General features: G+C 36.4%; 1 protein-coding gene across 2 annotated transcripts; it reads right to left on the reverse strand.

Annotated features, from left to right (window-relative positions):
• Positions 1–823: 823 nt before the first annotated feature.
• LOC131070697 (putative 12-oxophytodienoate reductase 11) lies at positions 824–9,882 on the reverse strand. Of its 2 annotated transcripts, XM_058006300.2 has the most exons (7): positions 9,696–9,855; positions 8,480–8,593; positions 2,677–2,840; positions 2,453–2,593; positions 2,246–2,376; positions 1,729–1,908; positions 824–1,503 (listed from the first exon to the last, which is right to left on the reverse strand). In XM_058006300.2, the coding sequence occupies exons 3-7, from the start codon at positions 2,796–2,798 to the stop codon at positions 923–925; spliced, it is 1,155 nt and encodes a 384-aa protein (XP_057862283.1). In that variant the 5' UTR covers positions 2,799–2,840; positions 8,480–8,593; positions 9,696–9,855; the 3' UTR covers positions 824–922. The 2 variants fall into 2 exon arrangements, with proteins under 2 accessions (XP_057862283.1, XP_057862282.1); XM_058006299.1 differs by lacking the exon at positions 8,480–8,593 and having other exon boundaries at positions 9,696–9,882.
• Positions 9,883–25,165: the final 15,283 nt, after the last annotated feature.

Genomic DNA, 25,165 nt, shown 5'->3' on the forward strand with positions numbered 1-25,165 from the left:
TACAAATGAGAAACATTAAATGAAAGGATACTTGAACAGTCAGTGCTCTTAATGATTCTGTACTTAGTCCCAAAAAAGACTGCAAATCCTTAATCTGGCAAAGGCAACTTAAAGAATCTAAAACTACCGCAATTCAAACGGTAAATGTTGACCACAATAACATGTAACAATTAGAATAAAGTGTCAGAAAATAAAAATAATTAGTAGATACAAAACATTCAAATAATTAATGCTCACTGTTACTTTTGTACAAGGCTACTCACTTCAGTAGCTTGATTACTTTGTGCTCAAGTCATGAGGTGCTGATGATCAATGTAGTCTTGCATCTTTGTCGAGACTTGGTCCCATAAGGAAAATAACCCAGAAATAAAATGCAAGACCTTGTAAAGAGTTAATGAAGAGGAAATTAGTAATAAAAGAAAGTCTCATGAAAATGATTACATCTATGATAATTTTCTCAATGTAGAAGCTATTTAGCAACCTTACTTTGCCATAGCAATTTTTTTGGGTATTCGATATAATATTAGCTTAACAAATATTTCAAAGCTGATCTTGCTCAAGGCCCTCAGTTTCTTTGAGAATATGTTTTAAATTTAATGTAATGTTAGGACACCAAATTCTCAGCACCCTGAGTAAACAACCACTGGCTCAACTAAGTTGTCAAAATCTAAATTATACTGATATTCTTCCAGTAAGATTATGTGTGATTGGGGAATCGCATCAGTATCTGATGAAGCCAGACATCAAACAATGGTTTCCAAATGTAGCTAAAGAAAATAAAAACCAGAAGTAAAAGCATAGTTATGATAATGAATTCGTGACATTAGATAAACGCTAAGAAAAAATAATTATTTCCCATGGATATGTTTTATCTGAAATTATATCAGTGAACATATGGTGGGTTTTAGAGTTTTGTATGAAGCTACAAAAATGGGTAGTCTGTGTAGCCAATAACAGGATCAGGAATGTAGAAAGTTTCCCTGTTATATTTGTTGACAGTAGCATTCAACTCAAACCTTCTAGGCAAATCTGGATTCGCCAGGAAAAGTCTACCATAAACTACAAGATCAGCTTTACCACTATCAATTGCTGCATTGCCATCTTCTCTATTATAACCTCCTGCAACCAGAAATGATCCCTTGAATGCCTTCCTCATTGGGAGAAGGCTTTTTTCTGTGGGGAAAGACTCTCCTACAGTTACCATTCTGGGTTCTACATAATGGGCATACAAGATGTTGTATTTATTTAGTGCCTCTGCCATGTAAAGTCCCAGTGCCTCAGGATTTGAGTCGCTAGATTCTAAATAAGATGCAAATGGAGATAATCGGATCCCAACTCTATCAGCTCCAATTTCATTTGCCACTGCCTCAACAACCTCGAGAGCAAATCTGCAACAGTTTTCTAGTGTACCACCATAACAATCAGAGCGGTCATTTATGCTGTCTTTCAGAAATTGGTCAATGAGATATCCATGAGCCCCATGAATTTCAACACCGTCAAAACCTGTTACAGCTCGACAGAGAAGGTCCCAGTCAGCTCTTCTACAGGCATGGGTTAAATACAACCTAGGGCCTGTGTTGTGTGCAAATGCTAATGATAAATGCAATTGCATTGAAATTAAAACCAAACATGTGACCTCTTTCCAGACTTAATAACAATATAAAATATTAATCGAATACAAAGCACTGATCGAATGTTGAATTTGCAAATTGTTTAGTAAGAGCCCACCTGCAGCCCTGGCATTTCTGGCAGCAATGCAGAAGTCGTCAACAATTTGTGGTATTTCGTCTGTTGTGAGAGCTCGAGGAGGAGAAAATTGTACAAGATCCTTTCCATTGGCTCGGAGAGTTTGTCCTGATATACTTTTGTTTGTTGAGGAGACGGGAGTTTGCCCATTGGGCTGATACTCTGCAATGCGCATTCCATATATATGCTTAGTCACCTCTTGGCGCTATTGAGAATAATTAATAAAGTAAACAAAATTGCCACTAGCTGAAATTAGTATTAATCCACATAAAATAAGGAAATCTATATCACTAGAATCGGCATAGGAACATTAGCCTCATACAATTCTAGTAATGAACAAGAATCTGCTTTGCCCTGCTCCCATTTCAGATGCCACTCTTCACAATAAAAGCTTTATCAAATGAGGCTGAAGACATTGAAGTAGTTTGAAAATGGGAAGTGCAATTATCTCAAGTGAGTAAAAAGTATTAGTTTGTAAAGTGAAAAAGAAAGCACTTACCCACGTGTGAAGCCCTTCCAGTGTGCCAAATTTGACAGAAGAAAACAGCTCCTTTATCGTGCACAGATTTCACAATAGGCTTCCATGCCTCCACCTGCTCCTCGCTCCATATTCCAGGTGTATTCGGATACCTATCATCACAGGGTAACCATTGATAAGAAAGTTGTAGATTAGAATAAATGAATGAAGTATTATTTGTAATGTTACCCTTGTGCAGTAGGAGAGACACCAGTGGCTTCTGCAATAAGGAGACCTCCAGGGCTTGCTCTTTGGGAGTAGTAAAGAATTGCATGCGCCTGGGGCATGCAATCATAAGATCTTTGTCTTGTTAAAGGTGCTAAAACCACTCTGCAAATGCAAATCCTATTCACTATTAAGAAATTTTAAGATTTTATATATCTGGAAGAGAATTCCTAGTGCAACATACATACCTGTGAGACAAAGTGAAAGGACCCAATTGATAGGGCGTTAACAAGGGGATAGAGTTAGAAAGAGATAGAGACATTCTCCCTTCTCTCTCCTTATTTTGTTCACCGTTTTCTATTGAATTCATGCTATGAATCCAATGATTAATGTAAATCAAAGCTCACAGTCCCTGTAGAAGAGTTCAAAAAAGTGCATTTAATTATTAAAATTAAAGTTTTCCAATGAGATTATAGTTCTTAATTGTTAGTGACTACAAAGAAAATGACTTTGTACAATCCCAACACACTGACAAACTTTAATATGTTCCCTTGCCTTGAACACGTGTAGATGGTTCGTTTCAAATATTTAAAGTAGATATTTTGAAAATATGAATAGCTGATCTTTTTGCCATAGAAAGAATGTTATGACAATTTGTATGCATCAGATTCTCTCATACTAGGCAATGTGATTGTAGATATGACTTTAGACCAATAAATATTTAAAAATTTTGGTTGTGTAGTTGGGTATAGTAAATCCAAATCCTATACGGTTAACTGCTTTTGTCAATCATCACAATTTAAAAAATAAAAATAAAGATAATAATTTAATTCTGTTTCCACATGGGTAGAGCTTCATAAAAGGTGCACAAAAAGAACATCAAATGACGCAAGAGTACATACAACACCTCCTTCAAACTGGACATGTTTACTGTATTACAAATGCAAAATAAGAGAAAGAAGCAAAGCAAAGAAGCAGGGGAAACCCTGAATGCGTTAAAAATATTCAAACCAACAAGAAAATCAACAGTGATAACTTTCTCGTGTCTGATAAAATACAAGTCACCTCAAAATATATACAAAATTGAAAAATACTGTTGGAAAATACTTGAATGCAGCAAAAAATTATAGAATTTACAATTCAAAAGACGTTCCTACTCATCGTGCTGTCTCCCTTCATTTTGTTCCTGTTGTCTAGAGAAAAACAATTGTGGTAATAATGAAGATTCATCAAAATTGATGATTATTTTACTTATCGTACGTTTACATTTTCTCCGTAGTTTTTTCTGTTATTGTTGAACAAAAGAAATTTATCGTACATGATTGTTTTTATTATTATCTTACTATGTTTTTGATATAGTTGTCTGGATCAAAAAAATTATTGCATGAAAACTCAAATTATTCTGAGTGTTTGTGTTGTCTCCAATGGAAAAACATCGGCAAACCAGAAGTATGAAAAAATGGGGGAAAATCAGAAAAAAAACACAGGAACTTTAAAAAAATTATAATATTAGTATATTATTATAATTAATAATTGTAAAAAAATTAGTTAAATTATTATAATATTATAGTATTATTATATTATTATATATATATATTATATTCGTATGCTTATTCATCGGAGTTTTGCTATTTCAAGACATTAAAGGATATCGCATCAAAGAGTACTGGAAACCCTTAAAGTCCTAAAACAAGCCATAACAATAAACTCAAACCCTGCCTTCTGCAGTTTTGCACGAAAAACCCTAACAGAAGAAAAATGCACGGCGTGAGACAAATTTTCAGCGATTTTATTGCGATTTAAACGCGTTAAAAGGGCAAACCGACGGTCAAAACTGTTGACCACAATTTTAGAAAAAAAATGGCGATTTTGTGAGGGAAAAATCCGTGACCGACAGCGATTCACAATTTCTAGGATTAATCGCGATCTTTTCGCCATTTTTGCTACTTTATTAGGCGCATAATTATGAAGATTTTGTAGGACAATTTTTTTGGCAACAATGGTGATCCATGAAAAATGCTTTGAAGTAGATGTAATAAATATAACTACCCAAAAATATACATATACAAGAGGTGAAGTACAAAGAAGATGAGAAAATATTATTCAACAGAATGCCTAAATACCAAAGTGGTCATGTAGAGATGGTAATTACTCAAAGATATGCACAGAATAGGCTTGTTGAAGATTTGTTTATAGCAACTGCAATTGGAGATCATAAAATCAATCATCGAGAAGCATTAAAGGCATCTTATTATGAATTTGTAAGAGCAGGTAGTGAAGAAGAAGAAAAGAATCCATGTAATTTTCTGGTGTGATATTATTAACAATTGAAACATTACACACAATATCCACCAAAAATCCCAAAATTAAAATTTATTATTTAACTTGTACCCTGCCTAAAAAGCTTCCAAAGTACTGAATTTCCAAACCTTTTGTAGCTAAAGGCACATTGATATACAACTGAAATATGCTGCAGGAAATTAAGCCATGTTCATGTGAGAAGCAAATTAAGATTTTAGATGTTTGTAAATACTTGAGGGTTTGTGAGTCCATTTTATATAAACCTCAGTGTCAGCGAAATCAATGGTTTAGCAAATGTTTTAGCTGCTGTCTCTTTTTTGGTGCTTGCTGGTCCTTATTCTGCAAATTTAGAACTCACAGCAGGTCAAGGGGATATAAGAGGCAAACTACCATATTTTGTATGTGAGAACATATAAGGTCATGAAAATGCAAGTTTTGGACAGAATTCTGAAATTTAAAATTTTTCCAAAAACCTATTTTAGTATTTTTATACGTTTTTATATTTTGTATTTTTGGGGCTCTCTGAAGTTGAATTTGGCCCTAGTTTCTTGGTGATGAGTCCTAGTTGTAATTATGTCATGTTGTCGAATATAGCTTGCTAGATGTTATGATTTCATCAAACAGTGGTGCCAAAATAAATAATTCCTACTAACATTTTCAGTTTTCTAATAAGTTTGTATTAACCAAGTGCCCATTTCAACTTCCACGAAGAACCGGGATCACTTCTAGGCATGGTGATTCTATATTGACTATTGCAGCTCAGAGAAGCAAAATTTTTCACAGTTTTATTAAATCAGGATACAATCAGGTTCCTACCAAGCAAGCTGCCATATGCAAAACTGCTGTCAAATTGACGAAGGACTTGTTTGAGTGGTTGGTTATACCATTTGGTTTTACCAACGCAGCTGACACATTCATGTGGAGGATGGACAATATAATCAGGTCTTTCACAAATTCTTTTGTAATCATCTACTTAGATGTAATTCTCATCTTTACTAAGACATGGAAAGAACACTTGTAACATGATTAGTAGGTTCTTTTGATCATATGCAGGCATAAGCTCTAGACTAATTTGGAGAATATACTTCCTATACTCTTTTGACATGGACATAACCCAGTATCTCAGCTACATCGCACAACAGACATGGTGTCAGCCTCAACCCAAAACATTCCAAGCTATTAGAGACTGGCTAGCCCCTAGAACTATCACAAAACTCAAGAGCTTGTAGTTCTAATGGTGCAGGAGCACCTAGGACTTAGGCTATTTATTTTTCTCAGTTTTGGCTTTTACTGACCCTAGCCAAGTCAGTTAGTGAATAAGGACTCCAGGAGGGTCCAAGAGTTAGTGTTTAGAGTCAATGTAGGCCTAGGTTGAGTTCATTCTTCTTAGGTTTGCATTTTGTGCCTAAATAGTGGTTTGAGTAGGTAGTTGACCTTCTTGATGGTCAAAAGTGTCAAAACTTGGTATAGGCATTAGGGAGGGTTAAATTAGTCTTAAACATGTTTAAAAAGTCATGAGTGATGACTTAGAATAGGTCTTATAGGTTGAGAAGACCAAAAAGTGCAAAAGTGCAAAGTTGCAAAAAGTTGTCATGACAACTTTTGTCCTGAATTGGTTAGCGATGGAGTTAGGGATTGTCCAACGCCCTAGAAAGACTCCACACGTGGGAAACACTATAAGAACCCTCTCTTGCACGGTTACCAAGGTTGGAGAATGTTTTTTTGCGAGTTCAACAATTTGAAACTACTCATTTTCAGATTATTTGGCAGTATGTTGGCTAGTTTTTACTCATTTTGTAAATGCAAATGGATTGAATCCATTGATCCAGCAATGGATTGAGGTTCTCTAGTGTGTTACAGTGTTGTAGGTTCCATTTCAAGTTTTGTAATTAGTTTGTGTTGGTGTTTTCTTGCTTTGGTTTGTAAACAGCCAGTTTTGGCTTGTATATAGCAGTTTTATGTAAAATGGTTGCCCCATGAATTCCACACGTGCTACCATCACGGCCTGTTGGGACATGAAGGGTGACCACTTGTACAGTGTACATATGCAGGGACAAGTGCTGGAGATGAGTTTCAATATGACTGTCACCTTGTTCTAGGCGAGTCCAGTAGCAACCCGGCTAGAGGAAATAAGGTGAAATTGAAGTGCTAAGTGTAGGGGTGAATGCCAAACCACCATCTAAGCTTTTGGAGGGGTCCATGAAGTTGGGACAGAGTTGCCAATGCAAGAAGAAGCCTTGACAAAGTCATTTGATGCCCAAACCCCAACTTGACCAGTCACTGCCGCCTAGAAGGCCTAGAAACCCTTCAAAACCCTCATTTTGGGGTTAGCAAATTGTACGGTGGAGCAAGGAGCCAAAACCACAAAAATCACTTGGGGTTAGGTGAAACATTGAAGAAAATCCAAACTTGCTAGGGGGTCTTTTGGACCGTTTTCACTCACGCCCTAGAAAACCGGATTTTGGAGGCCTAATAGGGCTAATTCCTTGTAGCCCTTTTCATGGCAAAATTTTGAAATTGGTAAGAAGACTCATGATTGCAAACCTCAAATGGACCCAAAAGGCATTCAAAACATGTTAGAAGACACCTCCACACCTCTGCATCAATTCACAACAGTAGGAGGTCAATTTGACAAGTTGAAGCCAAGAAGCCATAATTGAGCACATGGGAAGCATTGTAACTTGGTAGGGTTCCTAGCTAAAACACTTGAAGCAAACACCTTGGAATGGTTAAGGAGCAAGCCCTAGAAGAGACTGAGAAGGACTTGGAGGTCTAGAGAGCAACTAGGCCTCGTGAGTTGGTGGAATTGAGCAACACCAACTAGGTGAAGTGTTGAGCAAACTAGGTGAACCCCATCATCTAGCCAACTTTTATTGAAAGTTTTTGTTCAAATTCTCTCACATTGCATGGCTTCTAAACCAGGGAACAAAAGGTGGTCCAAAGCAAACTTCATTTAGGCGAAGGCACCACAATGGGCATATGCACAATTGAAACAAAGGCTCCTTTGGCAATGTTCCTTGTTTTCTCCAATTTGTAACAATATTTAGAAATAAGTTAGATGCCTCAAAATATGCACTTGAAGTAGTCCTCACTCAACATGGCCACCCAATTGCCCATAATAGCGAGGCCTTTAATTGACACTCCATGGATAGCGAACTTATGAGAATTTTCGCAAGCTGGATTTTCACACAAATTATTCCAGTCAAATCTTCATTGACCCATATTTCATGAGAAGTTGTGCACAAACCATCTCTTATGAGCACGAATGATCCACATAATGCATATTGCATTTGATTGTGGTCAATTCTGTTTTATTTAGTTTCATTCAATTGCTACTTATAATATATTCAGTACTACACCCTTGCAAGAATTACTAGCTTAATTCGATCAATATATCTGATCTTACATTTTACAGGGGCTTACTTGTCATAAAACTGCCAATATGTTCAGACAAATTGTAGATCCAATACTCCTGTCCAGTGGTGTGGAATAAAACATGGTACTGTTGTTTTAAACCACTGCTTTCCATAGCATGAAAGCCATTGATTTCACATAGCTAATGTAGCCTAAGGATCCTAATGGTTCTTAGAATTTAAGGCTCTCACTAAAGAAAATCAAATACTAAAATAATAACATTATGATGTCAAAGAGGAAACGAAAAGTCAACAAAATATCTGGAAAAGGCTACAGTTGAGCTCTTAGAGTAGTCAACATTTCAGATAAAAGAAAAGGCTGCAGTTGAACTCTTACAGTACTTAACATTTGCACGATCTATCTGAAATGATTGACAGAGCCTGAGTCAAAAGCAAAAAGCTTGCCGATAACTGAAAATGATGTTGTTCATTCGGGGCTGTAGTCCTCGATCTGAAACCAACAATAGCGTGATTTTTTGTAACTTTGTCTTTCAGGCAACATATCAAATTCAAAAGAAAATCAGAGTGATTCAAGGACGAGGAGGGCACGCATTGGAAAGTATAGAGAATTAACACAATGATTAAAAGTTTAAGGCAACAACAAGCTCAGTGAGGGAGATGGGTTCATCTCATAGTGTGTTGGTTAAATGAAGGTGTTTTTATTGTGTCCACCAAGGTTCAAACTCCTATTGGGCCATTGTGATCGCAGGCTTGTGCCTTTGCAGATCCAATGTGCTTGTGGGTTTGAGCCTCAGCTTTGATAGTTGAGGATGAAGTCTCCCATTTGTAACCTCACCAGTTCATAGCTCTGAATCAAAAGCATTTAACGTGGAGGGGGTGTCAGTGTCACTCATCACATTAAAAAGCTTACCCAGCATTAGAAAAAACACCGAGGGAGATAATATTTCTAAAATTCATATTAGCGATCAAAGATAGTTTCCAAATTTTCTTTGTGTAACCTTTTTCATCTTCTAATAATTTATTATCAGAAATAATATTAAAAAAAGAAAAAAAAAACTGATAATGAATCACAGTGTATGCCAAAATTTATAAAAAAATAACAGCGAAAGAGATGATATTTCTAAAGTTCATATTAATGATCAAGATTTTCCATAACATTTTTTATCTTCTATAATCTATTATCAGGAAGAATGTAAGAAACAAAACATTGAGAATGAATCACAGCATATGATCCTACATTTTGATGTAAAAGATGAATGTAAAAGCAATCTTAATCAATTATAAAAATTAAAGCTCCAAAACCCTAAAGCACAAATGAAATTAAGGCACTGAGAAAGATGAAAGTGAAATTAAGGCACTGAGAAAGATGAAAGATTCACAGATATGCTCACGCCAACAGTCTAATGGCGAAGACAATTATCCCATAGGATTTGGTGTAATGTTTCAATAAATTTTTCTATTAGATCGAGAATTTTAAAACAAAAATCTTCAATCCTGTGACGATTTATTCAAGATTTACCGAGAAAACAACTGACTAGGAGTTTGCTTTTTAATTACGACATATTTTTTTAAAGAAATCAAGAAAAACTTACAGAAATTGCTGGTGCTCTGCCTCCGAGCAACTGGGCCTTTGGATTGTTGCTTCTCTTCAACTCGGCGAGTGGCTCATTCTCTACCAACACATTTTAAGTTTATATAGAAATTATTTTCTCTGGAATTTTTGAATTGTGGTTCACTGTTTTCCAGCACGTTTAGATTCCAGGTAGCAGATGTGCGTCCCACATGTCGTTAAATGTTTCAATTAAATAATATTATACAATTCAAAAAGTAGTTGGAAAATGTTCAAAAAGTAGATCCTTAAAAGATTCATAGCTTATATCACACTTAATTAGATATATTATTTTGATATTTTAAGAATAATTTAGGAAAAGATATGTATAAGAAAATTTAGGAAAATTATTTTATTCTAATATTTCATGATTTCATTGGTGACATTAATAAATCATAAAATAAAAATTAATAAAATATAAAAGTGACATGATCATAAATTTATACAAAAAGTCAAAATAAAAAAGCTACAAGATTTCAGAACTTCATCACATTTATAAAATTGTTCATGACTTTCATCCAAATAGAATGATGGATGAATTATTTTGATATTAAAAATTTGAAAAAAATATACATTAAAAATTTGGTCATACTATTTTAATTCTACTTGGTATTTGTTGACAATAAATAAATCATATGAATGAGGACTAATAATGTTACACATTAAAAAAAAATGGTTAGAAAAAAATTAGACTATGCATCAAAAAATAAGATATAAAATAAAATGTGCACATTTTAGAGTCCACATAAGTTATAAAAACATCATAATGAAGACTAATAATGTTTACACAAAAAGTCACACTATGCATAAAAACATAAGTTATAAAATAAAATGTGCTCACTTTATAGGGTCCATTTTTTTGAAAATGCACAAAATAAATAGATGAATTCAATTTAAACGTATACCAAACTTTTTTAATGATCTTCAAGCTATCATAAATGCACACTTCTAAAGTTCATATGAAAAAAATGGTTGGAAAAAAGTCACTCTATGTATAAAAACATAAGTTTTTTGGGGGTTCATAAGAATAATTATTATCAATAATAGTTACAGATACGAAGAACAACAACAGCTATCAAAGAAGTTGTAGCTAAACAAGAATAGCAACAAAAAAAAGCAAGCAGTTGTAAACAAGAATAAAGTTACACAGAAAAACAACTACAAAGATTTTGTAGAGTAAGCAGCTACAACAACAATTAAATAATAGCCTGACCATTACAAACAATAAAGAAACTCATCCATTTGATTTGTAAACTGCTAAAAACATTGATCCATCTTAACAAAAGTCTCTCCAGCTGCAACCTTAAAAGATGCTAGCATTAAATCAACAAGCATTCAAGATATGATCTCATTGTGTTCCTGCCTCTAGACTGGAAGTTCCTGTAAAGTATTATTGAACTTGAAGTTAGTCTCGAGAGCATATTGAAGAATATGGGTCTATAAAGTAAAATTTGCAACTATAAGCATTGCCTCAGATTGAAGCGAATGGAAAGTATGAGTGAAGGCAGCCAAACATCGAAATCTCCAGAGATGCTTAAGGGTGATTTGCCTGAAGGTCTGAGTCATAATGTTGTGATATGGGGAAAGTCCAAGAAGAGTCATTCTCCAAGACCAAGTTTGGGGAAACAACGAAGGGAAGGTGGAGAAGAGAAAGTTCCAAAGATGTCGAGCATGAGGGTAGAACCAGAATGCATGTTTGATGGTTTCTCTTTTGTGGTAGAAAGGACAAGAAGGAGGGGGTGAAATGAAAGTGAGTCGATCACCAATAGGAACTTTAACATGGAGGATTTTCCATTCCACTAATTGAGCTTGAGCATCTGCTTGAGATTTCCAAATTAGAGAGCTTAATTTGAACCATCTCCACCTACTATACTTGCAATGACATTTGATGTTAAGCTAGTGGGATAAGGAAATGGAAGGGACGAGCTCTTTATACACAGATCTGAGAGGGAAATCTTGAAAAAATTTATTATGGGGCCATTTCCAATCTTTGAGAAAAATTTCATGGCATGGTGTGGACAAGAGGCCAAACAACTCAAGTGTAACCAACTGATGAATTTTTTTGATTGAGGATCTATAGGCTGACGAAACATTGAACTCAGATTTAAGTTTCTACCACGTCTTTCAATTAAATGTTAGAGGATCCCATAAGTCTCGAAAAATTTGTATTCTCTTTTTGAAAAGAAGTTTGTCTTTGAGATTTTTAATAGTAGCAAGCGAGCTATTGTTCAATTGGATGAGCCGACTCCACCAAATTGAAGAGGAAGCAAAACTCAAACCATGGCTTAAGCTCTGATCATACCAAGTTAATTTTTGTGAAGTAATTTTCCATGCTCTCCAAATGGAGTTGAAGGTGGTAGATCCACGCGTCTTAAAAAATGGGGCAAGAAGAATCTTATCCTTCCAACCGACCAAATTCCAAGAACGTTCAGTAGTGGCAGTTTGAATGCGGTATCAAACAAGATGTTTCCAAGGTGCATCACCCTCTAGAGCTCTAACAATCCATTTCATAGTGAGACAAATGCCCAAGTATAGGGTTCTATAATACCCAATCCACCTTTATCCTTAGGTTGGATGCAATTGTTGGCCTTTGGAGGAATTGATTATGTGTTGCATTGATGTTTTGTCATTGATGCCAACACTAGTTGTTTGGATGCTTTACCGGCACCCTTCTGGTCCCAGTAGGTTGAGTAGTTTTTGGTTGATTTAGATCTGACGTGATCTGGTATAGTTTGGTTATGGAATTGGCTTGTTCATGATACCCATGCTCATATTCAATCAGTTGGTTTTGGTCTGGTGATTGGATGCTATCCTATTTGCTTAGAAGCTTGGTTTTTGGTTCTGGCGAGGGTTTCACCAGCAGAGCTTTTGATGAAGATCTTTGATGAAATGCATAAGTGGTGTTGGTGCAGCTTCTGGTGGAGTTCCGAGATGCTGTTGGCGATCATGTTCAAGACTTGGTGGATGAAGATCATTGTTGTAGCGTGTGGACCTATATTGGGTCCCGGTTGGTCTAGGTTATGGACCGATTTAAGCGTGTGGATTGGACCTCTCGATATGTTTTCGGGATGTCTTATGTGTTGGATATTATTTGTTTGGTCTAAGGCCAACATTTTTTGTAAATTATGTAATTGGTTTATTATCTGGTGGCCGACCTAATTGTTTATGGTCGAGGGTTTGTATATATATAGATGTAAGATCTCATTATAGATCATCATGGTTATGAGAAAGGAAAGTGATGTGCGAATAATGTAATATCATTCAGGCAGAGGATTTGGTCGATCATTGGAGATCGAATTGGGTTTATGTAAGAGGATTTAGTCCTCCGGTATTGAGCTTAACTAGAATTGTACTTAGGCATAGGAGATGCTATCTTTTGCAGTTCACCACTTCTCCGGATTATAGTATAGATTTCTATGTAGTCAGTGAGACTCCTTTTGTGATGAGCAGTGCACTCTAGGTTGTTGGCCTTCCTGCAAGTGCAGGCCCCTAAATTGTAATTCACATATTTACTGCAAAAGTATTATCTAACTATGGGTAGGATTCCCACCGTGGTTTTTCCCTTTATCAGGTTTTCCACATATAAATCTTGGTGTCATGTGGATGGTATTTATTTTGTGATTATTATTTATGCTTAATTGGTTAAAATGTTATTCTGGTATTAAAGTTTTAATTGCTAATGGTTCCAGTAATCTGAGACAACTGATTCACCCCTCCCCCCCCCCCCCGGCTCTCAGTTGTCTTCCGGTTATTTGAATTGTCTAACAATTGGTATAAGAGCTTTGGTCATCTCTGCAGAAAGCTTAACTGCTTGAGGAAGATCCTATGGTGACTAACAATTCAAGTTCATCCAATTCATATGGAGCTATCTTTCAGAGAGATATTCCTAGGCTTGATGGAACAAATTACACAGTATGGAAGATTCAGATGGAGACTCATTTAAGATCTCTTGGTAAGGAGATTTGGGAGATCACACATAATGGTGTCACACCTTATAATATGGCATCTGGCAATCCTCCTCCGGAAAACCTGGATAAGGAGCTTGAGAATGATTGGAGAGCAAGAGAAGCCCTCTTGTGTGCACTTTCTGATCAGCAAACAATGAGATTAACCGATAAATCATCTGGAAAGGCTATATGGGACAAGTTGGAGACTCTTAATGAAGGTGATCCTACAGTGAATATTGCTAAACTTGATGGTTACCAGGTGAGATATGAAAACCTAAAGATGGAAGATGATGAAAGGATTACTGCATTCATAGAAAGGGTAAATGAGATTGTTATGGGAATTCAATTTTGTGGTGGAACTCTGAGTGAAGATGAAATTGTTTCTAAAGTTCTGAGAGCCCTACCACCGGCTTACAAAATTAAGGCTACTGTTATTAATGAGTTGAGAATAATGGATAATACATCTGTCAACAGAGATACTTTGGTTGGAAAACTATTTGCTTCTGAGCTTGAAGAATTTGGACCTTCTGGAGCTGTGAAGTCTAAACTGGATTTTCATGCATCTGCATCATCAACCAGTAAGCAAGATTGGAAAGCTTTATATGAAAAGGAATTGGAAGATATGAAGAGAGAAGATGATGATTTTGAGCAACTTGAAGCACTATTTGCTAGAAGAGTACCTAAAGGACCGGTAGGAAGTAAGTATGAAGGAAAAGCACCTTTTAAATGTTTTGCATGTAATAAGATTGGTCATTTTGCATCTAGATGTCCTGAAAGGAATTCAAGATTTGAAGAAAGAGTTAAAAGATTTTTTAAGCCTAACCCTGGATATCAGAACAAGTACAAGTACAGGAAAAACAAAGACAAATCATGCTACGTAGCAGATGAGGAAGGCATTACTGATTTTGATGGTGAACCAACAGAAGACTTTGCTAGTGGTTCTGGCAATGGGAAGGAATGGGTGTTCCTGGCTATTAAGGAAGATGATCCAGCACTGGAAGAGAATGTATCTAAAGAAAAAGCACTTGCTGCTAAAATTGAAGACAAGGATGAATGGGTAGTTGACAGTGGTTGTTCACATCATATGACTGGAGATAAAGGGAAGTTTCTATCTTTGCAAGAATTTGATGGCGGTCTAGTTAGATTTGGAGATGAGAAAGCATGTATGATCAAAGGAAAAGGAATTATATCGTTGGATGGTAAGAACAATGCTGACAATGTTTATTATGTTGAAGGTTTAAGGCATAATCTTTTGAGTGTAGGAAAATTAGTAGATAAGGGATTTCAATTACAGCTCAAGGATAGAAAACACAAAATTATTAACAAATCTGGTTTAGAGATTGCAACCGGTACATAGACAAAAGGTAATATATTTTATTTGAACTCTGGTGAGAAGACATGTTTGATTACATAGATTGATGAGAGTTTTCTATCGCATAAAAGGTTGTGTCATGTGAATTTTGATTGCATTGTGAAGATCAGTTCAACTAAGGCAGTTAGAGATATACCTAAGATTATGAAGCCCTATAATCCGGTATGTAAATAATATCAAATGGGTAAATAGGTTAGAACCTCTTTTAGAAGTATACAAGATAAATCTAATGATGTTCTTGATCTTATTCTAACTAATTTGTGTGGCCCTGCTAGAGTTAAAAGTTTTCAGGGTGATAGATATTCCATGCTAATCATTGATGATTATTCTAGAATGATGTGGGTTACTTTTCTAAAGGAAAAATTTGAGGCATTTGAAAAGTTTAAAATATTTAAGGATAAAGTGGAAACTGAGACAAGATTGAAGATTAAATGTTTGAGGTCAGATCATGGTGGAGAATTCACATCTGGTGAGTTTAATAACTTTTGTGAGAAGCATGGCATAAGGAGACAATTTTCTGCTCCCCGGGCACCTTAGCAGAATGGAGCTGTGGAAAGGAAGAACGAAACTATCTTGGATGCTGCTAGAACAATGATGATGGAAGCTAGTCTACCTCATATCTACTAGAGAGAAGAAGTAAGCACAACGATTTATACATTCAATAGAGCACATATCAAAGGAGAAACCAGTAAGACACCTTATGAATTGTGGTTTGGAAATACACCTATAGTTAAGTATTTCAGAATCTTTGGTAGTAAATGTTATATCAGGAGAGATGATATCATTGGCAAATTTGATCCTAGATGTGATGAAGGCATATTTCTTGGTTATTCTAATGAAAGAAAGGCATATAGATGTTATAATAAGAGATTGCGGAGAATTGTGGAGAGTGCTAATGTTAAAGTAGATGAGCTGAACAGAAGTCAAATCAGAGTTTATGAGAAGGAATCGGGGGTGGAAATGATTATATCTGAACTGGTAACAACTTTACTAGAACAAAGCGTTGAACCAGTTACTCCGGTAGTGTCAGATAATTCTATAGCAATTGAAGATCCGAGAAGAGGATCAGAGAGTCACATGACTCCTAGGTATGTGAGATTGAATCATTCAGAAGATCAGATAATTGGGGATAAGAATAATGGAGTAATGACAAGGAGAAGACTGACAACTAATGAGGTATGTTTAATTCACAAGTTGAACTAGTATCAGTAATTGAGGCATGTAAAGATGAATATTGGTTGAAAGCTATGGAAGAATAATTAGATCAGATTGAGAAAAATAACACATGGACTTTGGTTCCCTGACCTAAAAATAAGAATGTTATTGGAACTAAATGGGTTTTTAGGAATAAATTGAATAAGGATGGTCAAGTTATAAGGAATAAGGCTAGATTGGTTTGTAAAGGATATTCTCAGAAGGAAGGAATTGATTATGGAGAGACTTTTGCACCTGTAGCTAGGATTGAAACTGCAAGATTATTTCTTGTGTATGTTGCTTATAAGAACTACAAGGTTTATCAGATGGATGTTAAGTGTGAATTTTTGAATGGGGATCTTGATGAGGAAGTTTATATTGAGCAACCTGATGGTTTTTCACTATCAGATGATACAAACATGGTTTGCAGGTTAAGGAAAGCTTTATATGGATTGAAACGGGCACCTAGAGCTTGGTATGCAAGGTTGGATAAATATCTTTTGAAGCTTGGTTTTATTAAGGGTAATGCTGACAATAATTTATATTATAAGATCAACGATGATGATATATCGATTATTAAAGTATTGTTGATGACATTATTTTTGGAGGTGAAGATAAGCTATGCATAGAATTTTCTAAGAATATAGAGAAAGAATTTGAGATGTCTATGATTGGTGAGATGAAATTTTTCTCAAGTTTGTAGATTACTCAGACTAATAAAGGTATTTTCATTTGTCAAACTAAGTATGTTAGGGAATTGTTGAAGAAATTTGGTATGGGAGATTCTAAACCGGTAAGTACTCCTATGGTTACAAGTGATAAATTGACATGAAAAGATGTTTCTGCACCGGTAAATCCTACAAGATACAAATCTATGATTAGAGGCTTGCTTTATTTGACTAAGACTAGGCCTGACATAATGAATGTTGTTTGTATTGTTTCAAGATTTCAGAGTGATCCTAGAGAGAATTATGAGAGTTCGGTGAAAAGGATTTTTAGATACTTGCAAGGCACATTAGAATATGGTTTGTGGTACCCTACGGATGATAACATTACTTTATGTGCATATACAGATGTTGATTGGGCTGGAGATGTTGATGACTGGAAAAGTTCTTCCGGTGGAGTTTTCTTTCTTGGAAAGAAGTTGGTTTCATGGATCAACAAAAAATAGTCATGTACTTCTTTATCTACTGCTAAAGTTGAGTATGTTGTTGCTACTACTAACTGTACACAGGTTTTATGGATGAAGCAAATGTTGAAGGATATAAAGGTAGATTGTGATGCACAGGTAGTTAATCATTGTGATAACTCTGTTGCTATTGATATATCAAAGAATCCGGTATTTCATTCTAAGACAAAACACATATCTATCAAGTATAACTTTTTGAAGGAAAAGGTGGAAGCAAATAAAGTTAGACTAGTTTATGTGAACACTAAAGATTAGATTGCAGATCTTTTTACTAAACCTTTGCCCAAGGAATCGTTTGAGTACCTGAGAGACAAATTTAGAGTTTCTGCCCCTCCGGTAGAGACTTGATTGATGTGGTTTGGCATCAATCCGGTATGCATTATCAGAGATACTATTCATTCTGGCACTAATTTGGGGATGCTACTGCTCAAAGGGAGTAGTCAATTTTGTGATACAGTAGTTTAATTTTTTGCTTTGATATTTTTGTCAAACTTGAGGCATTGATGTCAAAGGGGGAGAGATATTGATGTGAAAAAGGAAAATTAAAGGGGAGAGATATTGATAGTGGGAGAGATACATGAGCTTTACAAAGATATCAATCATAGGGGGAGTTTGGTCTTTGTTTTAGAACCTCATTTCTACATCTGTATATGGGAGATTGTTGGTTGTCTTCCATTGGGGGAGACTTGTTTAACATTTCTTGGTACTTGGATGTTTTTCACATCTAGTGTTTCCATCAATGCCAAAGGGGGAGATTGTTGGCCATTTGGAGGAATTGATTATGTGTTGCATTTATGCTTTGTCATTGATGCCAACACTAGCTATTTGGATGCTTTAACGACACCCTTATGGTCCCAGTAGGTTGAGTGGTTTCTGGTTGATTTGGATCCGACATGATCCGGTAGGCTCTAGTATAGTTTGGTTATGGAATTGGCTTGTTCATGATACTTATTCTCTTATTCAATTAGTTGGTTTTGGTCTAGTGATCAGATGCTATCCTATTTGCTTAGAAGCCTGGTTTCTGGTTCCGGCAAGGGTTTCATCGATAGAGATTTTGATGAAGATCTCTGATGAAATGCATAAGTGGTGTTGGTGTAGCTTCTAGTGGAGTTTCAAGATGTTTTTGGTGATCACATTCGAGACTTGGCAGATGGAGATCATTGTTGTAGCATGTGGACCTATATTGGGTCCTGGTTAGGTTATGGACCGGTTTAATGAAGCGTGTTGATTGGACCTCTCAATATGTTTTCGGGATGTCTTATGTGTTGGATATTATTTGTTTGGTCTAAGGACGACATGTTTTTTAAATTATGTAATTAGTTTATTGTCTGGCGACCGACCTAATTATTTATGGTCGAGGGTTTGTATATATATATAGATGTAAGATCTCATTGTAGATCATCATGGTTATGGGAAAGCGATGTGATGTGCAAATAATGTAATATCATTTAGGCAGAGGATTTGGTCGATCATTGGAGATTAAATTGGGTTTATGTAAGAGGATTTAGTTCTTTGGTATTGAGCTTAACCGGAACTGTACTTAGGCATAGGAGATTCTACCTTTTGCAGTTCACCACTTCTCTGGATTGTAGTCTAGATTTCTATGTAGTCAGTGAGACTCCTTTTGTGGTGAGAAGTGCGCTCTAGGTTGTTGCCCTTCCTGCAAGTGTAGGCCCCTCAATTGTAATTCACATACTTATTGCAAAAGTATTATCTGATTGTGGGTAGCCTTCCCACCGTGGTTTTTCCCTTTACTAGGTTTTCCACATATAAATCTTGGTGTCATGTGGATGGTATTTATTCTGTGATTATTGTTTATGCTTAATTTGTTAAACTGCTATTCCGGTATTAATGTTTTGGGTTCTGGTATTAAAGTTTTAATTGCTAATGGTTTCAGTAATCTGAGAAAATTGATTCACCCCCCCTCTCAGTTGTCTTCTTGTTATTTGAATTGTCTAAGAATAATGTGTCCATGCAGTAGCATACATACCTTTCTTATTACCCCCATTTAGCCCAAAGGAAGTTTCTATTAAGCCGAATCAGCTGATTATAGCATGTTTTAGAAGGAAGCCAACAAGAAGAGATGTAAACATGACTTCCCAAAAGAATTTTAATGGCAACTTGGATTCTACCAGCCATGGAAAGGAACTTGTTAGTCCAATTCAAAAGTTTGTTTCAAATTTTACGCAGGAACCAATTCCACATTTCTTTAAGCGAGACTCCAATGCCAAATGGTATAGAAACATAAGTTATAAAATAAAATGTGCACATTTTATAGAGTCCATTTTTTGAAAATGCACAAAAATTAGATGGATTTATTTAAACATCCACCTCACCATTTTAATGATCCTCAAGCTATTGCAAATGCACAATTTTAAAGCTCATATGAAAAGATGGTTGGAAAAAAGTCACACTATGCATACAAACACAAGTTATAAAATAAAATGTGCACATTTTATAGAGTCCATTTAAAAAAAAAAATCGCAAAAATAAGATGGATTCAATTTAGACATCTACCTAACCATTTTAATGATCCTCGAGCTATCATAAATGCACACAACTATCATAAATAAACATTCCTAAAGTTCATATGAAAAAGATGGTTGGAAAAAGTCACACTATGCATAAAAACATAAACTTATTAAATATAAAGTGCACATTTTATAGAGTCCTTTTTTTTAAAAATGCACAAAAATTAAATGAACTCCATTTAAACATCTATGTGACCATTTAATGATGATCCTCAAGCTTATGACTACCATGGCAAAAACCCAACTGGTAATTGTGAATAATGCATAAAAGTGAGATCGCGAAGACAAACCAAATCACATCTTTTAAACCAAAGAATTGATTACTTCAGCATTTTAACTATTAAAATAAAATCAATCTTGTTCCACCCGCTCCTCAAATAAGGGTATTTGGTTGGGCTAGGGATCGTAAGCGTTGTGCATAGTGCATGACGAATTCTTGATTTTTCAGGTTAGTAGCGCTGCGCATAGTGCTAAAGAAGAAAAAAATTGCATTTTCTTCTATTTGCAAATTTAGACATTGTTTCTGTAATGTTCTTTATAACTTTGAATTTGGGGGATGAGGGTTTCTGAAAGTCTCCAGAGAAGCTCTCCCTTAAAGCTTTGAAATGTACTTGTACGACACGAGTGTTAAATGAAAGGTGAGAGTGAAAGGAACACACACAACACCCTCCAGTTTGAAAGGGAAATTATAGTAGATAATAATAATATATTATTATGCATAGTGTTCCTGTGAATGCTAAACTGCCTACAATAGGTAAGTTCACATAGGAATTGTGAAGCACAATAATTATGACTTTGACATACGACCTGTTATGAGGTGTTGTTGATAGGTGTTTTTATTTTGTGGGTATTGTTGAATATGGGAAAATATGAAGGATTTCAGGTCTGGAAGACTTAAAACAAATTCAAGCATTGATCATGGCAGCTCAAAGTTGTTATCTGTCATGAGTGATTTTGTATAAGGTCGGATAGTTCTGTATCGACGCATGTTCTACATTATTTATAGAGGGCTCATGGGTAACTTGCAGACATTTTTCCTAGATCACAAATTGAAGAAGAGCCTGGATCACCTTGTTGTGGCTTTAGTTGTGAAATGTTTTACCCTACCGTCAAGCTTGGCGCTGCAACTAGGAGGCTTTGCTTCCTCTTTGGTGTTGTCACAGTGACAATATTGAGATTTTAGGGCTCCCTTTAAGATTCATCTTTACAAGCTTCCGCTCCTATGCAGCTGTGTAGATTGGGGTTTCTTCACTGGAGTCATTGGAGTAAAAAGCAGAGAGAAGAATAGTAGAAGACCGCTGAGGGCAAAATGAGTGAAGCGGAGGAGACTGCCGAGAAGAATACAAAAGAAAAATTTGAAAACAAAAGCAAAAAGAGGTCCCCACTAGCAGGGGATGAAAGTAAACACATGACCCCACTGGCAGCATGTCAACAAGATCTTTGTTTCCTTTTTGCTTACCATTGTTTTTTGGAAAACTTTGCAATTTGACAAGGTTGGCATAAACATTTCATAGCCCAAAATAACTCTGCAAACTTTAAATCAAAACTAAACTAAATCTACTATTCCCTTAATAAATATATCCCTTGGATGGCTCTATAATGATCGAAACCTTGGATTCAACTGGATGGGAGATGGAGACTTATCATATTGGAAAAATCCAGAAAGACTATAAGACTTTTTCGATAAGCAGATTTGACAGAGCAAGGAACTTCTCCACCAAATATTATTTCTCGGCTACAAGGGCTAACAGTATCCCTTTGGGTAGAAAGCCACAATCAGCTAGGTTCTCAAGGTAGAGGATGAACCAGTGGCCAAGGAGAGAATTTAATGAAATATATGGTTTGAGACCAAATAGAAAATCTATGAGTCAAAGAGGCCTGTTAGGAAATATGGGCATATTGGAAGTAATAATGGAGGCTAGTTTTAATAACATCCCCAAGGGATTTGGTGCAAGAGCACCTCTTCAACAAGAAAATCATGGATATGAGGATGAAGACTAGGATCATAGTGGTTGTCTTAGTGTCTTGTGTTTATGCAAGTTTCATGTATTCAATAAAGACCCCACCATGTAAACCCATGTCACTAATTAGGCAATTTGATAAGCCAATTGGGACAATGAGGTCAATAGGGGTAGTAGAATGTTTGGTTTTGTGTTTGGTAGGATTTTAGGATGTCTTAGTGGTGTTTGGTTGGTCCAAGTTTTTGGATCACAACCTTAGAGAGTTTGACAACTTTTTATGCAAAAATGCAACTTTTGAAAGTGCAACTTTTGAGTGCAAAAGTGCAACTTTTCAAAGTTTGGTTGATGTAAGCCTCTCAATGGATCCAACCCCTTTTCAAATTTGGTTGGTAACCGTTGGAGAGGTCTATAAGCCTTGTGGAAATAATTTCCAAGGTGGGTGATTTTGTGACTTGAAGTTTGAAGCAATAAGACACAAATAAAACTGAGTTTTCCCAAAAATTCGAAGTTTGCAGAGGTTGTACATCATTGTACGAAGTGAATCGAGTCACACCATTCATGGAGTAGATGGAGGAATTAATTATATTTGATTTGGTGGTAGTATGAGGTTTTGATTGTTTTTGTGTAGTGAGAACCCTCCATTTTTTTTACTGTAACCCGGAAAGGAAGGGTTTGGCTAGGGTTTTAGCCAAAAATGGCCTTATCTTGCATTCTAGTCAACTAGAAGTTTCTTCCTTTGGTGGAGTACAAGATTGGCCTATTTATTTTAGGATTTTCATGGGTTTTTGCGAAGGAGACTTGGTTGTGAGGAGAAAGAAGCAAAACTAGGTAGGCATCTCTATGTGACTACCTTAAGCAAATTTAGGACAGTCATCATAAAATCTGATAGCGGTGGATTCCAGGCGTGTAACCCTTGAATTAGATGTTATTCATAATTCCCCACATTCTCATAATTTTTTTTTTGCATTTGGGATACTGGTAATGGGGGTTTCTTTGTAAACTAGGCCTAATCGCCTTAATTAGGTCTCTAGGCTTCTAAGGGGTTTAGACCCTTAGGTTGCAGATCTTGCCAACCCATTTTGGGGATGAGTATAACTCCCAAAAGGGTATCTAGATTGGCGAGTATTTAGTTAGAGTGTGTGGAATATTTTGGATTTAAGGCTAATTCTATCGCTAAATAGGGCTACTATCCTAGGGGGTAGGTTTCTAAAGGAGGTATAAGGATTTGAAGACAAAACCCTAAACCAATGCTTGGAACAGTCCTTAGTAATTGTGAATGGACCAATTCCAAATCCCCTAAGAATAGGAGTAACTGATGAGGCATGTTAGAGAAGTTGAAGCCATTTACTCATCTTGAGTAAGTGTTAGGCTTGAGTAGTGGATTGTAGTTCAAAACCTTAAGATGTGGAGTCCTTCCTTGTAGGGTCATTTTTGTCATTTGAAGGGTTAGACCCTAACATTTTGGACTTGTCCTTAGGTGTAAGAAGGCCTCTGCATCAAGTTGTATTAGAGCATAGGAGTGTACTTTGGACCGGAGAAGAAGATAAGATGTCAGAGGAAGAGGGATCCCAAGATGTCCCATCAAGGATGACCAATGTCGAGTTGAATGTCTTGGTGAAGAAGCAGATGGAAAAGAGAAGAGAAGTTAGGGCTGAGAATCAAGCCTTGAGAAATGAGATGGATCGGTTGAAGGACACAGTGGAGAGGGGAGAGAGAGACTCTGGAGGAGTTGAAGAAGGGGACGAAGAGGAGATCCCTAAGCAGGAAGAGCTAGAGGTTCCTGCAGACCAGAGACCCCTGATGAGTGTCCTCAAGTCCATGGAAAGAAGAACAATGGATGTGAAGTTTGATCTACCAGTGTTTGTAGGCAAGATAGATCTAGATACAATAATGGAGTGGATAGACTCCTTAGATAATTTCTTTGAGAGTGAAGACATACCAGAGCACGAAAGGGTGAAGATGGCTCAATCCAAAATGAAAGAGCCTGCACTGACTTGGTGAAATTTCATCCAAGATAAGAGGGTGAAAGAGGGAAAGAGAAAAGTTTCTACTTGGAAGAAGATGATGGCTTTGGTGAAGGAAGCCTATGTTCTAGTGGACTATAATGTCCAATTGCATAAGAGAAGACATGATTTGAAGCAGAAGGAGATGGACATGAGTTCCTATACAGAGGAGTTCATGAAGTTGTGTGTGACCACTAAGGTAAAGGAGAGTGAAGATGAGAAGGTGGTGAGATATCTCAATGGATTGAGATTTGCCATCCAAGAAGATTTGAACCTCCATACCCCGGAGACAATCCAAAAATGCTTTCAATTAGCACTCAAGGTGGAGGAGAAACTAAAGAGAAGACAAGAAAAAAATAGCAGAGGAAAAGGGAGACAACAAAGAGGGGGAAGAGGCCCTTTTAGAGGTAGAGGAAATGGTTTTGGATACCAAGGTGAGTCTAGCCAAGAAGGTACCAGAGGAGAGAGCAATTACAACCAAGGAGGAGGCTATGATCAAAGAGGGAACTTTAGGGGCAGAAGACCATCCTCTAGAGGAAGATCCCAAGGTAGAGGACTGCCTAGATGCTACAACTACAACCAAGAGGGGCACATGGCCAACAAGTGTCTGGAGAAGGCTACAAGATCCATGGGAGAAAGGAGGAGCAATTTGGTGCAGGAATCTGATTGCCAAAGTGTGGCAAGTGCAAACACCTACCAAAGTGTTAATGCTCTTGATAGCTATGGCTACCCTAAAAGAGGAGAGGCTCTGATGATGAGGAGAGTAGTAACCACCATGAAGGTACCTAACAAGGAGCCCCCACAAAGAAAGTCTCTTTTCAAGACCACCTACAAGGCAGGAGGAAAGGTATTCAAGGTCTTGATAGACTTCGGGTCTACTGAAAATTTTGTATCACATGAAATGGTAGAGAAGCTTAAACTGAGAAGGTTGTCTCATCCTTACCCCTATAAGGTCTCATGGGTCACCCAAGGTCAACAAGAAGTGGTAGAAGAGTAGGCATGGGTGGAGTTTTAGATTGGATCATACAAGGATAGATTGCTATTTGATATAGCTAAGATGGATGCATGTCACCTCCTATTTGGGAGACCATGGAAGTTTGATTTGAAGGCTTATCATGATGGGGTGAGAAACATCTATTCAATCACCAAGGATGGTAAGGTGATATAACTTTTAACCCTGATGGATAGTGAGATAGAACATAAGGGAAAGGATGCCAAAGTGTTATTGGTAGAAGGCAAGCAGTTCATGAAGGAGA

Source organism: Cryptomeria japonica, chromosome 11 (genome assembly GCF_030272615.1).
Source record: "Cryptomeria japonica chromosome 11, Sugi_1.0, whole genome shotgun sequence".
In the NCBI taxonomy this organism is placed as follows: domain Eukaryota; kingdom Viridiplantae; phylum Streptophyta; class Pinopsida; order Cupressales; family Cupressaceae; genus Cryptomeria; species Cryptomeria japonica.